Source organism: Mus caroli, unplaced genomic scaffold (genome assembly GCF_978045245.1).
Source record: "Mus caroli unplaced genomic scaffold, Mus_caroli_1 scaffold_5, whole genome shotgun sequence".
Lineage (NCBI taxonomy): Eukaryota > Metazoa > Chordata > Mammalia > Rodentia > Muridae > Mus > Mus caroli.
In genome coordinates, this window is record NW_028227260.1 from 95295893 (window position 1) to 95310953 (window position 15061).

The window sequence follows — 15061 nt, forward strand, 5'->3', positions numbered from 1 at the left end:
ACTTGGGACCTTTGCTCTTGGGATTCCCGAGGACAGCAGAGTGGAGGAAAGTGAACAGCCAGGTAGGGACATTGGTTGGCCTAGACCCTAGCTGCCCCTGGAGCCCAGGCAGGGTGTTGTGGGGCTGCCGTGGTGGGGTACAGCGAGGGCGTGCTGAGGGCCCTGCCTGACACACCCGAGTGAGGCCTTGTGTGTCTGCCCTGGTCTGGTCGCTTGTGGCTAGAGAGTGGAGGATAAGAGGTGGGGGACACAGGAGGCTGCGGAGGGGTCCGAGAGAAGTGTTCAAGCACAGGCGACCTCTCCGGGGGAGTAGTGATGTGAGGCAGCCTAGGCCTCCAGATGCTGGCGGTTGGGAGAGCCCTGTGGGACAGGGCTCTGGTGTGTCTGCCTGCCTTTAGGTGCTTAGCTGTGGATGGAGGGACGCGGTATGACTACCGTTCGTTCGAGAGGCTAAACCACTGCGTGAATGGTGCCCACAGCCCCGATGGCACCGTGGCGAAGGCGCGCTTGCAAAGGCGCGCTTGCGCATGCGCACGTGGTCTTTGGCGGGCTAACGTCTCGTGGTTCCTTGGGGGTGGGGAGGGGTGCCTTCGGAGCACAACATGGCGGCCAGCCTCTGTATGGAGGAAAGGGAGAAGGGCGGAGCAACAGCTCAGCATGGAAATGGGGCATTTTCTCCCGCCTGGAGGGACTACTCTCTCGGCTGGCCGTTGAGTGTTAAGGCATTGGAGCAGGGGTGCTTCAATTCTGGGAGTGATAGGAGAGGGTGCCAGGTTTTGGATGGAGTGGCAAATAAATGAATGGCTGCCAGCTAGTCCACAGCTTTTTGGTTTGGGGAGGCAAGAGGAGACCCAATAATATTTAAGCACTTGGGGAGGGGGCCGCCCAGCCTTCTGGCCTAGAGAAGCTTGCTGCAGACCGAGTGCGATTGTGTGTTGCTATTTGCTAGGGCCCTGTAGCTGGCAGGTGGACAGAGTTCAGTGGTGGCATGTTTGACGAGCCCACAGATCTCTTTTGTGGTTGGTAGCAACTACATGAATAGCAGTGCAATACATTGTATAGTTTCTTATATAGACCATACATGTATTGTACAATAAATTTTTTTAAAGAAATCTTTACAAGCTATAGGCAGTAATATGGGTCTGTACTCAGGTATTCAAGAGGCTGTGGCAAGAGGATCACTTGAGGCTAGAAATTCTTTTTTTTTTCCTCCTGGCTTTTATGCCATTTTTTTATTACATATTTTCTTTTTAAAATTTTTTTATTAGATATTTTCTTCATTTACATTTCAAATGTTATCCCGAAAGTCCCCCTATACCCTCCCCCCACCCTGCTCCCCATCCCACCCACTCCTACTTCCTGTCCCTGGCATTCCCCTGTATTGAGGCATATGATCTTTGTAAGACCAAGGGCCTCTCCTCCCATTGATGGCTGCCTAGGTCATCCTCTGCTACATATGCAACTAGAGACGCAGCTCTGGGGGGTACTGTTTAGTTCATATTGTTGAACCTGAGGCTAGAAATTATATCCTTGGAAAATACTAAGTGTTTAAAATGATTGCTTTGAGTCTGCAATTATTTTGGGCCATGGTGACAATTCTATGTGAAATTAATAATGTCTAAATTTTTTTGTAGTGTTGACAGTACAACATCTGGCAAGGTCTTAATGGCTAAATATTTGGAATTCTGTGGGTCAATGAAAGTATGATTTGCTTTGTATGTTGTAGATAAACTTAGTTAGAAGAAAATATTTCAAATTCAACAATAAAAACTGCAACTTACAAAATTAGGAAAACTAAAGGAAGGGTCAGCAGAAAATTATTTTACATGTTTTTATTAGAACAAAACAAATATAGGCTAACAAGATCACTTGAGAAGGCAAAGGTTCCTGACAAATTGAGTTTGATTCCCTAGGCTGACCAGGTGGAATTTTAGCACTGATTCCTGAAAATTCTCTTTTGAACTTTATGGGGCACTTGAGACACATCTGCCCACATACATAAAACTGTGTACATACACTAAGTTTTAAAAGCATAATAAAAAGTAAAAAACAAATGCTTAAGATAGTGACCTAAGGATCCATTTAAAGAAGCTAGAGCCAGGACCAAGAGCAAATCTAATTTAAAAGGAGTCAAATGAAGAAATGTTGTATATAAGTATAGAAATTAGCTACAGAAAATGTATGAAAACAACACAAATGTCTCTTAAAAAGAGTTGTAAAACTGGTAAACACTACTAATCAAGATAAAAGAACAAGAAGTAGTATCAGGAATGAAAAATAAATCATTATTATAAGCTATGCAAACATAAAAATGAGAATGGAATATTAAGTACAGAGTTATACCAGAACTTGAAAACTGTAAGTTCCTTGGGGAGATAGACCAAATTGAGAACTGCTACCAGATAAAATATAAAGTATAACTAACCCTGTATATTAAAAATAGATTAAATCTGTCAAAGAATTTCTTAAAGTCAAGCAAAACAGACAAGGAGTAGGACTGGCCCCACACATTATGGGGAAGCTTGGTGGGGCCTGAATTGCCTGACACTAACATGTCTGTTTTTTGTTTTTGTTTTTGTTTTTCACTCACAGGCTGAGGAAGAGACTAGTACAGTCAGACACATCCCTGTCTGGTCATGTTACCTCCTAAGTTCACTGCTATGGCACTGGCAATTCTGCAGGACTGGTGTGGATGGATGGGTGTCAACGCCCAGCGCTCACTGCTTATCCTGGGCATCCCCGATGACTGTGAAGAAGAAGAATTTCGGGAGGCAGTGGAGGCTGCCCTCAGGCCCCTGGGCAGGTACCGAGTGCTTGGCAAGGTGTTCAGAAAGGAGATTGGAGCAAAGGTCGCTTTGGTTGAATTCACCGACAATTTAAACCAAAGTTTGATCCCCCAACAAATACCAAATAATAGGGGGTCCTGGAGTGTGATCTTCCTGCCTCCAGTCCCTGAAGTCGAGTCACAGGATACATTCAATTTCCCTGCACAGGCTCATGGGCAAGCTTTGGAAGGGGCTTCAGGTGGGGCAGGGGTTTCAGGTTGGGCAGAGGTCTCAGGCAGGTCAGGGGCTACAGTTGAGGAAGGAGACATAGATGAGACAGGGGCTGTGGGCGAGGCAGGAGGAAGAGCTGAGAAAGGAGCCACAGATGAGGCAAGAATGCCTGGCAAGGAAGGAGCAGGTAAAGCCAGAGGAGGAGCTGCAGCTCCTGTCTCCTTCCTACAGGAGGCCAGAGCTGCAGCAGCTCAAGCAAGACTGTCAGATGAGGAAGGAGCAGAGGGGGAGGGAGGAACAGGTGAGGCAGGAAGAGCAGTGGAGGGAGGAGCTGCAGTGGAGGCAAGCTTGTCAGATGAGGAGGGAGCAGAAGATGAAGAAGGAGTTCTAGATGAGGCAGAAGTTCTAGATGAGGCAGGAGTTATAGATGAAGCAAGGCTGTCAGATGAGGGCGCTGTGGATGAGGAAGATGATGTAGTTGAGGCAGGGGCTGCGAGAATGTCTGAAGAGGAAGGGGCTGGAGGTGACATGGGGATTGTAGGTGTTATAGGAGCTATGCTTTGGGTAGGAGCTGCAGGTGAGGTGGGAGCTGCAGGAGAGGGAGGAGTTTTAGTTTCAGGTGAAGAGGGGTCTGCAGGGGATGAGGAATCTGGGAGTGACGAGGGCTCTGCAGGGGATGAAGGATCTGTGGATGGTGGAGGAGCTGTGGGTGAAGCAGGAGCTATAGATGAGGATGAGGCAGGAGCTGTAGGTGATGCAAGAATGTCAGATGAGGAGGGAGCTGCAGGGGACATGGGAGTTGCAGGGATCATAGGAGCTGTAGGAATGGCAGGAGCTGTAGGTGAGGCAGGAGGTTCAGGTGAGGAAGGAGCCTTTGATGTGGCAGGAGGGGCACATGGGGCTGGAGCGTGGACCCAGCAGTGGAGCCAAGCCCTGCAGCCCATCCTGGAAAACATGGCCTACCAGGAGCTGAGACACTTCTCTGGGATGGAAGAGCCTGGCTGTGGGGGTCAGTCTTTCGAGAGCTGGCTGGACTATGCCAATGACATGCTATACCTGTGGCGCCACATATCTGAGAGGGAGAGGAGGCGGCGTCTGGTGGAGAGCTTGGAGGGCCCTGCCCTGGACCTCCTGTGTGAGCTTCTGGAACAGCATCCAGACTCCTCTGCTCAGGACTGCCTGGCTGCACTGGTTCAGGTGTTCGGTAACAAGGATACAGCGATGACAGCGCGGCTCAAGTTCCTGACTTGCTCCCAGCAGCCTCAGGAGACCCTGCTTGCCTATGTGATGCGCCTGGAAGGTCTGTTGCAGACGGCCATGGAGAAGGGGGCCATCCAGCCTGCAATGGTGGATCAGGCAAGGGCCCAGCAGGTGCTGATGTGGGCTCGGCCCAACCAGATGCTGCAGAGCAACCTGAGAAGGATGAGTCTGGAGAGGCGGCCACCTGGCTTTTTGGGGCTGCTCAGGCTCGTCAGGGAGACTGAGGCATGGGAGGCAGCTCTGGCTGGAAATGTGGAGGTCCAGGAGGGGGAAGGGGTGGAAGTACATGGTGGGCAGCTGGATGTGGTCCAGGCTGCCCTTGTCAGTGTTGGGGTTGCTGAGCCTGCCCCTGCAGTTAGAGAGGCCTTCCGAGCCAGTGAAGATGCTGGCCAGGCTGCTGCTGCTGCTGTTCAGGAAGCTGCTGGCGCTGCTCCTGATGGTGATGGTGCCACAAAGGCAGACCCTGGTTCTGGTGAGGCCAAGGCCTTCCCTGTCACCCAGAGAGATAAAAATGTGTCAGCCCCTGCTGACTCAGGCCAGGCAGGGCCCACTGAGAGCCTAAGTGTGCTTGAGAGCATGGCTCAGGCTGGAGAGCAAGAAGCAGAGCAGCATGTACCAGAGGGGCTGAAGGAAGAGTCCGAAAATGAGGATGGGGCATGGGAGTCTAGTCACCCCAAGTCCTTCCTTGGCAAATAGGCTCAGAAGGTCCATCCAGGGGCTCCCTCCTACCTCAGACATCCAAGTCCTAGAGGCAGGCAAGGTAAGCCCAGGGCCTGTGCTTTACTGTAAAAGTAGAGCAGGGCCCACAAAAGGTTTTGCTCGACCTTAAACCAACCCCCTCCCTCAACTTCCCAAGGAGTCCTAGCCACCACCACCACCTCCTTCCATTCTAGGTATCCATGTGCCCTTTACCATGACAGTGTTACCTCCAGAGCTAGTCCTAAATTGTTACGACTTAGTTTGCCTAAAGTAGATTGCTGAGGGTCCATTTTCAGAGTTAAGGGTGTGACCTAGAATCTAGCTGGATGATGCAGAAAAGAGGCCATCCCAACATTTCCTTGTTCTCCTAACACAGGCAGCCCACCCTCATTTACAGTCTACAAAGACTGCTCTCTGCCATGGGAGGGTCACTCTGATCTGCCTCATCTCATAGTGACCTAGCATATCCAGAGCATTCGTCTCCACACACCTCATCCATTGGTTCTGTACCAAGCAGTGAGATAAATTAACCTGGACCAGTAGAGGTTCTGGCTGCCCACTCAACATTGCACATGCATGAGCACAGGCATGTGCAGTAAGATGGTGTGCTAGTTAAGCCTTTCTTGCTCATCTAAACTACTGTCTGCTTTCTCAGGATGAACATAGGTAGGCCACTGGCTGGTTGTTATCTAGATGTATGCATTATTTGAGCAGGTTGTTTTCAGCGACATCCCCAAATCCAGCAACAGGAGGCAGTGGAAAGAACAGAAGACAAAGGACTGGCTGGTGTTCACTTTGTGACTGTCAGATGATTAATCTTCATGGGCAAAATGACATGGACCTGGGAGGGGATTGACCACTGTTTAGATGTTCCATTTATGTTATTCATGACTCCTATTCTACTTGGTGGGGTATTCTGTGTTGTGATTTCTAATGACCTGTAACTGGCCTTTGTCAATAATAGGACAGGGCCATCTCACAGTATGTGACCTCTTGAGGTGATCCTCCAAAGTAAAGGAGTATTGCCAGAAGCCATTGTCTTGATAAGATGAATGTCTTATCAAAGGGAGAAAATGACAAGGTGCCCCCAAGTTATTTGCAGGAGGAGTGCAGTCTTGGAGCTGCAGCTTCTAGTGGCTATGGTGTGTTCCTGACTAGTGTTTTGCCTTTTTCAATGGTTTTATTAAATGTTTTTGTTTAATAAAATTTCTGGATGTTCCAACTGTGTCTCACCACTTCCTTGGGCAGTTGGGGATGGAGAGAACTTTTATTTCAAAGGTGATTTGTTGTTCAGTTTCACAGGTCTAATTTGGGCTTTTGAAAATGTTTTGCCAGCCTGACCGAATGGCCTATGACTAATTCCAGTACTTGTTAAATGTGCAATTGTGGTCTGTTTAGGGAGTTGCATGTCTGTCTGGGCTATAGCTACATAGTAAGATTCTATTGTTTTGTGTGCGTGCGTGTGCGCGTGCGCGTGTGCGTGTGCATGTGAGCACATGTATGTGGTCCTTGCAGAGACTAGAAGAAGACATAACTACCCTGAAGCTGGAGTTGCAAAGCTGTGAACTGCCCAATATAGGTGCTGGGAACTGAACTGTGGTCCTGTTCTTAACCACTAGGCTGTCTAGTGAAATTTGTAAAGTTGTTGATGGTGGTTTTCCCAGTTTAGGGAAGGCACCACTGGTGCTATATACATGGAGTTCAAGACAACCCAAATCATCATACTACTTTTAACATTTTTTTTTTTTTTTGGTATTCTGCCAGGTATGAGCCCCACTGTGACCTGAAGTGGTCTGAATGCTTCTTTCCTCTGGCCTTCAGTCTTGTTCACTGACAGTGCCAAATGTTTAAGCTGGCATAGACTGTCTGGATGCATGTAGCTCAGGGCGCAAAGCTCAGACTCTTTCAAACCCATGTCCTTCACGCCAGTCCAGCTCTCCAATATGAAGTGTGGGCATTATATTCAGCAAAGTGTTCATAGAACTGGATGTGTGGCCCTGAGCAATTAAAAGGCTGCTTGGTGACCTGGGATAGCATTTAGTCTGAGGGGACACTTCTGAACTCATGGGCATATGAGTGGGTCACTAGAGGGTAAGAAGGAGCTAGGGGCTTAGTGGGGACCTGAGAGGGCTGGCAGCTGCCTATCTCCAGTAGCTATCTTGCAGGCCTCGGAGCCTGTCTTTGAAACTTTTGGGTACTTTCTGAGGACAGACAAGTTCCAGAATTAGTTTAAGTTGTTGCCACTGGCAACTGTCACGTTCCCGATACACTGGGAATTTGGCTGGGACATAGGCAGTTTACAGAAAGACCATGCCAAGCCAAGTGTGAACTATGTACCAGATCTGATACAGAGGTGATGGCCTTGCTCTTCAACAACCAGGTTCTGAACAGTTATCCCTCAGTGACTCCCTAGGAACTTGGAGTCTTTTTAATTGGGGCAGTAATGCAGCCCTGTTTCCTGGTGCCGTAAAGTACATGTGGCAGTGGGTGTTCCGCATGGTCTGCCTAGGAGTTCTTGGGGAATTTTGGGTAGCTGAAGGCAGTGTGTACCTGTGAAGCATAAGGTGCATGTTCATAGGTATGTAGTTCTGAGGTGAACAGAGGCATTAAGGAGACCCCTACCCTGCACCTTGAATAGCAAGGGTCAAGCATACTGTGTCCATGGCACTGATCTTGAGCTAATTTTCTCAATGACCTGTCCTTTATGATCCTAGGTATGGTTGACCACAAGGGGAAATAAACCAGAAGTTGTTCATTTGTTTTATGCCTAGCTCAGTTTAGTGTAGTTCAGAGTCACTACAGACCACTTGGAACTACTGATCAACCAGTTGAGGAACTGGTCTGTTATTCCCTCATCACCTTCTGGCTAATCTCTTTGTGCAAGGTCAAATGCTGCTCTCTGAGAGAGCTCTTCCATGGTGGGGATTTGAAGTAGAGGGAGGCCAAGTGGCTTCTGGATCTTCATCTTCTTCCTCTCCCTGCTTCTAGTCCAACTGACTTCAGTTTCAGCTGCAGGCACAAGGGTGGTAGCCTAACATAGACTTCTGCCCACCCCTGCAGCAGCTACAATCCAATAACATATCAATTGTCATTCAGATATAGAACTCTGATTTTAACTAATAAACCCTAAGTAGCATACCATTCCCTTAAGGTGTCTTCCTGGCACAAGGATTGTGTGTACTTGGCTACCAAGGAATTTCCTGCCCATTCCTGTCCCCTGGCTTAATAAGGAGCTCCTTGTTCCCCTGCGCTGTTCTGTCCTGCCCCGGAGGCTCTGCAGAGTTGTCTTTCGTCAGCCTTTCAGGTTCATTCTTATTAACCTCCTAATTGGGTGAGAAAGGCCTCCGTTTAATGTCTAGGTTGTGGCTAAAGAACAGTCAGAACTGCTGAAGAAGCTTTAACGGTGCTCAGCAAAGGGGACAGAAGCAAGGTGTCAGAAAGCCCTGCCCATTAGCTACTTTCAGCCAAGTCTAGTTAGGAACATGGAGACAACTTCTTTATACACTGTCTTCACCAACCTTTTGGGGCATCTTGGAGCCTATTAGCTGAGGACTGGTCTGAAGTGTGACTACTGCCCAATTTCAGACATATCCTGAATCTGTTTTGTGACAGTTCACAGTGGATATAGTTCATGAAGTGGTTATACCTCCCTTTACCCACTGATAAGACCTTATATAGGGTAAGGCTTCCCAGTTTAAGGGCATTTTTTAAGTTGGGGCCACAAGTACCCTCTTGCCAGGCCCAGCTCTTCTTGTGCAACTGATTTGGTTTGTGGATTTATAGAGCAAGGGCATGCCATGCTCATGGCCTATAATGTTATCTGTCTGCAAAAGATACCAACTTTTAGAAAGGAAATTCCTTTAAGGTCTTGGGTTATTTTCCTTTTCAGTTAGAGAAATGCTGGGTTGGCATTGCTTCAAAGGAAAAAAATACCATTGGAAACTGCTACAACCCTAAACCACAAATTAGCCAGTAGCGTAGCCAAGTTGTGCTAAGTATGGACAGAGCAGGAGTGAGCTGAGACAATTCCTTTTCAGAACTGGAGCAGAAATCATATTGCTCTAGAATTAAGAGCCATAGTCCCAAAAGTCACAGAAAATGGAAAACAAATCTTTAATTAGATTAATGAAATTGAAGGCCACAGGCCACGGGCGAGCAGAGCATCCTGAGGCAGATGATATAAAAGTGAAAGATAATTTGAAGACACCACAAACCAGCATAGGTTTTATACACAAAACAGAAGCCACAACTACAAAAATTATGAGAATTAGTGATGCTGTATGTTTTTTCTTTTTTTCTATTAATTTATTTATTCATATCCTGATCTCTGCCCTATAGATGAATAAGGATACCTAAGCTATAAATTTAATTTTTACAAAACCTACTTTTAATGATGGTTCTTAAGTGCTTTAATCTCAATTCTAGCCCACCACACACCAGAAGTAGCGGTAAAGAAAGGCTATGGGGGAAGTGGACCTGCTTAGAAAATTTCTTTGGAGCAACTCCTGTCTATGTTGTCTGGAAATTTGCAGTTCAGTTCATATGTTAGCAATAACAGCTTGATCCACTCACAAACACTTCATGGATACACTAACAGTCAGGAGTCAGGATAGCAAACACAAATCAACAGGGGTGGCACTACCTAGCAGAGACAGCCAGGCCTCAGCCTCTGCACAAGTCAGCAGGAGGGACCAGGAGGACTGCCAGAGGTTCTTGGCTGTGCCTCTCTCAGTGAAGCAAAGTTCAGCAAAATATGAGACCAGCAAGCATTGCACAGCTAACTGTACCAGAAAGCCAAGCTCAGCCTCTCACTGTCCATAGAGTCCTATTTATAACTTCCAAACATCACATGTCCTCCACGTGTCTTGCCTCAGCATGTGTGCCTGTCTCAGCTGACATCACTCTGCCAATCCAAAGAAGTGGGAAGAAACTGCAGCACACCGCCAGAAGTTTTTTGATGTTTCTCTCTTGGTGTCCTGACAAATGTAGCTCAATTATGCAATGTAAGGCAGAGCAATACATGTGTGTCATCATGTGTTCTTTCATGTGTTTGCTTTAGCAGAACACCCTTTCACCTGTGTCAGCTTCAGGAAAACACTCCTTCACATGTTTGTCCCAGCAAGACACCATCCGACACAACTGATTTACCAAAGAACCCTTAAGTTTCCATTTCAAAGGTCACCCACATTGATTCCTGGGAGTCTCCCAATCCCAGTTCTCTGGCACATCCTAGAGATGCAGATTTCCATTCATTCCCCTGGCCCTTTGGTCCTCTCTTCTCTCTCTCCCCACACCAGATCCTGAGCCTCCATTTCCTTCTCTATCCAGTTCCCTCCCTGCATCTGCCTCCTATGACTATTTTATTCGCCCTTCTAAGTGAGATTCAAGCATCTTCACTTGGGGCTTCCTTCTTGTTTAGTTTCTTTTTTTTTTAAGTTTTATTGCATTATGAAGAGAAAAGATACATAATTTCAAATTATCTGAATTTGTTAACATTTAAAAACATATTTTGAGTAAATAGACTTACATCACATGCTTCTTTCCCTTTTGTACCCCAACTCCTCCCAGAGACCCCCCTTCAGAACCTGCAATACCTTTCATTTTTATCATATTTTAAAAAATTTACAAAATTGTAACAATAAAAATGAGTATTATAAAAGATGTTTGATATAAAACAACAATCAATTGAATAGTCTTATGTAGATGTTTGTCTACAGCAATACTGAAAATACATACGTTTTTCTCAATATGAATTTTAAATAACTCCAAATATATTAACTGTATGATATTTTAAAATAATATATCACTGTTAGTTTTTGTTTGTTTGTTTGTTTGTTTGTTTGAGACAGGGTTTCCCTGTGTAGTCCTGGCTGTCCTGGAACTCACTCTGTAGCCCAGGCTGGCCTCAAACTCAGAAATCTGCCTGCCTCTGCCTCTCAAGTGCTGGGATTAAAGGCATGCGCCACCACTGCCCAGCTCACTGTTAGTTTTTTAAATGAACATAAATAGATAAAGTCTTTTTGTTTGTTTGTTTTGTTTTTAGTAGAGCTTAAAATCCTGGCTCTTACTGTGGTACAAACACAGAATAAGAACAGTTTTTGGACATTGGAATTCATTGTAATAAGGCTGTACTTGAGTGTCCCTCACATCACCAAAGGATTTTACTTCCATAGTAGATAAGCTAAGAGTTGACAGTTATGCTGCGGCAAGGAATGAATTGCAGGCATGATTTTTGGATACAGATTCCCTGCTACAGTCAAAGCTATTTGACTTGAGTAACTGTCGTCATTCTCAGCCCACAGGGAACAGGTTACATTCATTTAAGAAATGGTGTGTGTATTAAGGTGATCTATCCATGAAGTCATTCATCAACTGTTTCAGTGAACAATGGCTCTGCTTGGAGGGTGGCACAGATGTTAGGTGAGGGTAAGATTCTGGTGCATTGACTGTGATGATTTTGAAAAGCATTCATCTCAGAATAAGAGTAACTTATAAAGTCCTCTTCTTCAAAATTGATACAATAATTATAAATATCAAGCAAAGCCTTCAGTCTCACTCTTTGCTGTTCTCTTTCAAGCCACCTCCCAAATTGTCTACATTTCTTTTGGCTATATAAAAAATTTAGAAATATATAAGCTGTTCTGAAAACCATAGTATAGTGTAAAGACATCACATAAACTATCCTACTAATACAGAGGGTGAGATAGGAGAAGCATGATTTCAAGACCATTATGTGGCACACAGCAAGACCCTGTCATGTAGAAAGTATATATGTCAAGTAGAAAGTATATATGGATTGTACAATATTGGACCTATTTCTCCCATTACCAAATTAGAGAGACCACGAGATGACAGCCAACAAATTTCTAATTCCTCGTATTTTGAATTTCAATCAATTAGGATATGTTGGTAATATTAATTTTCATATTAAGAGATATTAAGGAAAAGTGGTTGTTACTTCCAGTTAATTTTCTTGTTAGAGGTGGAATTATGTTTGTGTGGGTTTGTTGAAAGATTACTTTCTTGCTTCTTCTAGGGTGTAGTTTCACTCCTTGTGTTGATGTTTTCCATCTATTATCCTTTGTAGGGCTGGATTTGTGGAAAGATATTGTGTAAATTTGGTTTTGTCATGGAATACCTTGTTTTCTCCATCTATGGTGATTGAGAGTTTTTCTGGGTATAGTAGCCTGGCCTGGCATTTGTGTTCTCTTAGGGTCTGTATGACATCTGCCCAGGATCTTCTAGCTTTCATAGTTTCTGGTGAGAAATGTGGTGTAATTCTGATAGGTCTGCCTTTATATGTTTCTTGACCCTTTTCCCTTACTGCTTTTAAACTTCTTTGTTTAGTGAATTTGTTGTTCTGATTATTATGTGATGGGAGGAATTTCTTTTTGGGTCCAATCCATTTGGAGTTCTGTAGGCTTCTTGTATGTTCATGGGCATTTCTTTCTTTAGGTAAGGGAAGTTTTCTTCTATAATTTTGTTGAAAATATTTACTGGCCCTTTATTTTAGGAATCTCCACTCATTTTTATACCTATTATGTTTACGTTTGGTCTTCTCATTGTTTCCTGGGTTTCCTGGATGTTTTGGGTTAGGAGCTTTTTGCATTTTGCATTTTCTTTGACTGTTGTGTCACTGTTTTCTATGGTATCTTCTGCACTTGAGATTCTCTCTTCTATCTCTTGTATTTCGTTGGTGATGCTCGCATCTATGACTCCTGATCTCTTTCCTAGGTTTTCTAACTCTAGGGTTGTCTCCCTTTGTGATTTTTTTATTGTTTCTAGTTCCATTTTTAGATCCTGTATTTTTTTCCTTTCCTTCACTTTTTTGATTGTGTTTTCCTGTAACTCAGGGATTTTGGTGTTTCCTCTTTAAGGGCTTCTAGCTGTTTACCTGTGTTCTCTTGTATTTTTTTAAAGGGAGTTATTTATGTCCTTCTTAATGCCCTCTATCATCATCATGAGAAGTGATTTTCTATCTGAATATTACTTTTCCGCTGTGATGGTATATCCAGGACTTGCTATGGTGGGAGAATTGGGTTCTGATGATGCCAAGTAACCTTGTTTTCTGTTGCTTATGTTCTTACACTTGCCTCCTGCCATCTGGTTATCTCTAGTGCTACCTACTCTGGCTATGTCTGACTGGAGCCTGTCTTTCCTGTGATCCTGGTTGTGTCAGAACTCCTCAGAGTTGAGTTGTCTCTGTGATCCCGTGATTCTGGGATCCTGCAATCCTGAGATCCTGGGTGTGTCCAAACTCCTGGGAGTCAAGCTGCCTTTGGGAACCTTGAGATCCTGGTGTGACCAAGCTCCTGTGATCTTGTGATCCTCTGATCCTGGGTGTGTTAGACCACCTGGGAGTGGAGCTTCCTCTGGGTGTTGTGGGGCTCGCTGTGGAGTTTGAGCCCAAGGTCTGCTTTCTTGTTTAGTTTCTTTGGGTCTGTGGAGTGTATCACGGGTATCCTGTACTTTATGGCTAATATCCACTTATAAGTACATACCATGCATGTCCATTTGGATCTGGGTTACTTCACTCAGGATATTTCCTAGTTCCATCCATTTGCCTGAAAAATTCATGATGCCCTTGTTTTTAATATCTGAGTAGTACTCCATTGTGTAAATAAACTACACTGTCTGTATCCATTCCTCTGTTCCGGACATCTGGGTTGTTTCCAGCTTCTGGTTATTACAAACAAGGCTGCTGTGAACATAGAACATGTGTCCTTGTGGTAGGGTGGAGCATCTTTTGGATATATGACCAGGACCAGTACAGCTGGGTCTTAAGGTAGATCTATTTCTAATTTTCTGAGAAACCAACAGATTGATTTCCAGAGTTGTGCAAGTTTTCACTCCCACCAGCAATGGAGGAGTGTTTCTTTTTCTCTGCATCCTTACCAGCATGTGCTGTCACCTGAGTTTTTGATCTTAGCCATTCTGATGGGTGTAAGATGGAATCTCAGGGTCGTGTTGATTTGCATTTTCTGGATGACTTTTTTCTTAAACTTGTTGGACACTTGCTGTATCTTCTTTTGAGGATGGTGATTCAGATCACTTGCCAGTTTTTCAATTGGACTACTTGCTTTTTGCTATTGAGTTTCTTGTATATTCTTAATGTAAGGTCTCGTCAGATGCATATTTGACAAATATCTTCTCTCCATTCTATAGGTTGTCACTTTACTCTTGATTGTTATTCTGGTATGATGGAGTTTGTAAACCTATAAACTCTCTGCTTTGTTGTTGTTGTTGTTGCCTATGCTTTTGGATTATTATCCAACAAATCTTTGCTTATCACCATGTCCCAAAGCATCTTCCCTGTGTTTTCTTCTAGTGGCTTTAGAGCGTCAGATCTTACATGCAATCTTTGGTTTATTTTGAATCAGTGTTTGTATTGGTATAGCATCACTCTTCTGCACACGGACACCCAGGTGCTCAATATCATTGATTCGGCACTTTTCTTTCTCCAAAGTTTGGTTGCTTTTATTTTTAAAAAAGAAAAATCAATTAGCTAGAAAGATGTGTATTTATTTAGGAGTTCTCTTTCTATTTCAGTAGTCTATGAGGTATTATTAGATTATAGAATGACTATTACAAAACTATAAAATCTGGTGAAGATAGAGAGAAAGGAAAACTCTCAAACTCCCTTGGTAGGAGTGTAAATTATATATACATTAGAGAAAACAGCAGTGAGGCTCCTCAAAAATCTACAAATAGAACTATCATGTGATGTATTCATTCCACTACTGTGTATATAGCTAAAGAAAAGGAATCAATATTTTAAAGAAACACCTGCACTCTTATGTTTAATGCAGTGTTATTCACAACAGCAAAGATACAGAATAAACTGAAGTACTCATGGATAGATTAATGACATGATAAGTGGCCTATTATCTTAATAACAAAATACCTAACTTATTGGGGATAGCATTTGAAATGTAAATGAAGAAAATATCTAATAAAAATGCCTTAAAAAAGAACTAATATGAAAAAAACTAACTTAATCAATTTTAAAGGACAGGCTTATTTCTTCTTACAGTTCCGGAGACTTTTCAGCCATGGTTGATTACTCATCACTTTGGGGCCTGTGGTGAAGCAGTACATTATACTAG

At 44.2% G+C, this 15061-nt stretch overlaps 1 protein-coding gene across 1 annotated transcript; it reads left to right on the forward strand.

Moving 5' to 3' along the window:
- The first annotated feature begins 2609 nt into the window (after window positions 1-2609).
- Window positions 2610-5968, forward strand: Pnma6e (PNMA family member 6E). The gene has a single exon (XM_085837696.1). The coding sequence runs from the start codon at window positions 2637-2639 to the stop codon at window positions 4950-4952; it is 2316 nt and encodes a 771-aa protein (XP_085693822.1). The 5' UTR covers window positions 2610-2636; the 3' UTR covers window positions 4953-5968.
- Window positions 5969-15061: the final 9093 nt, after the last annotated feature.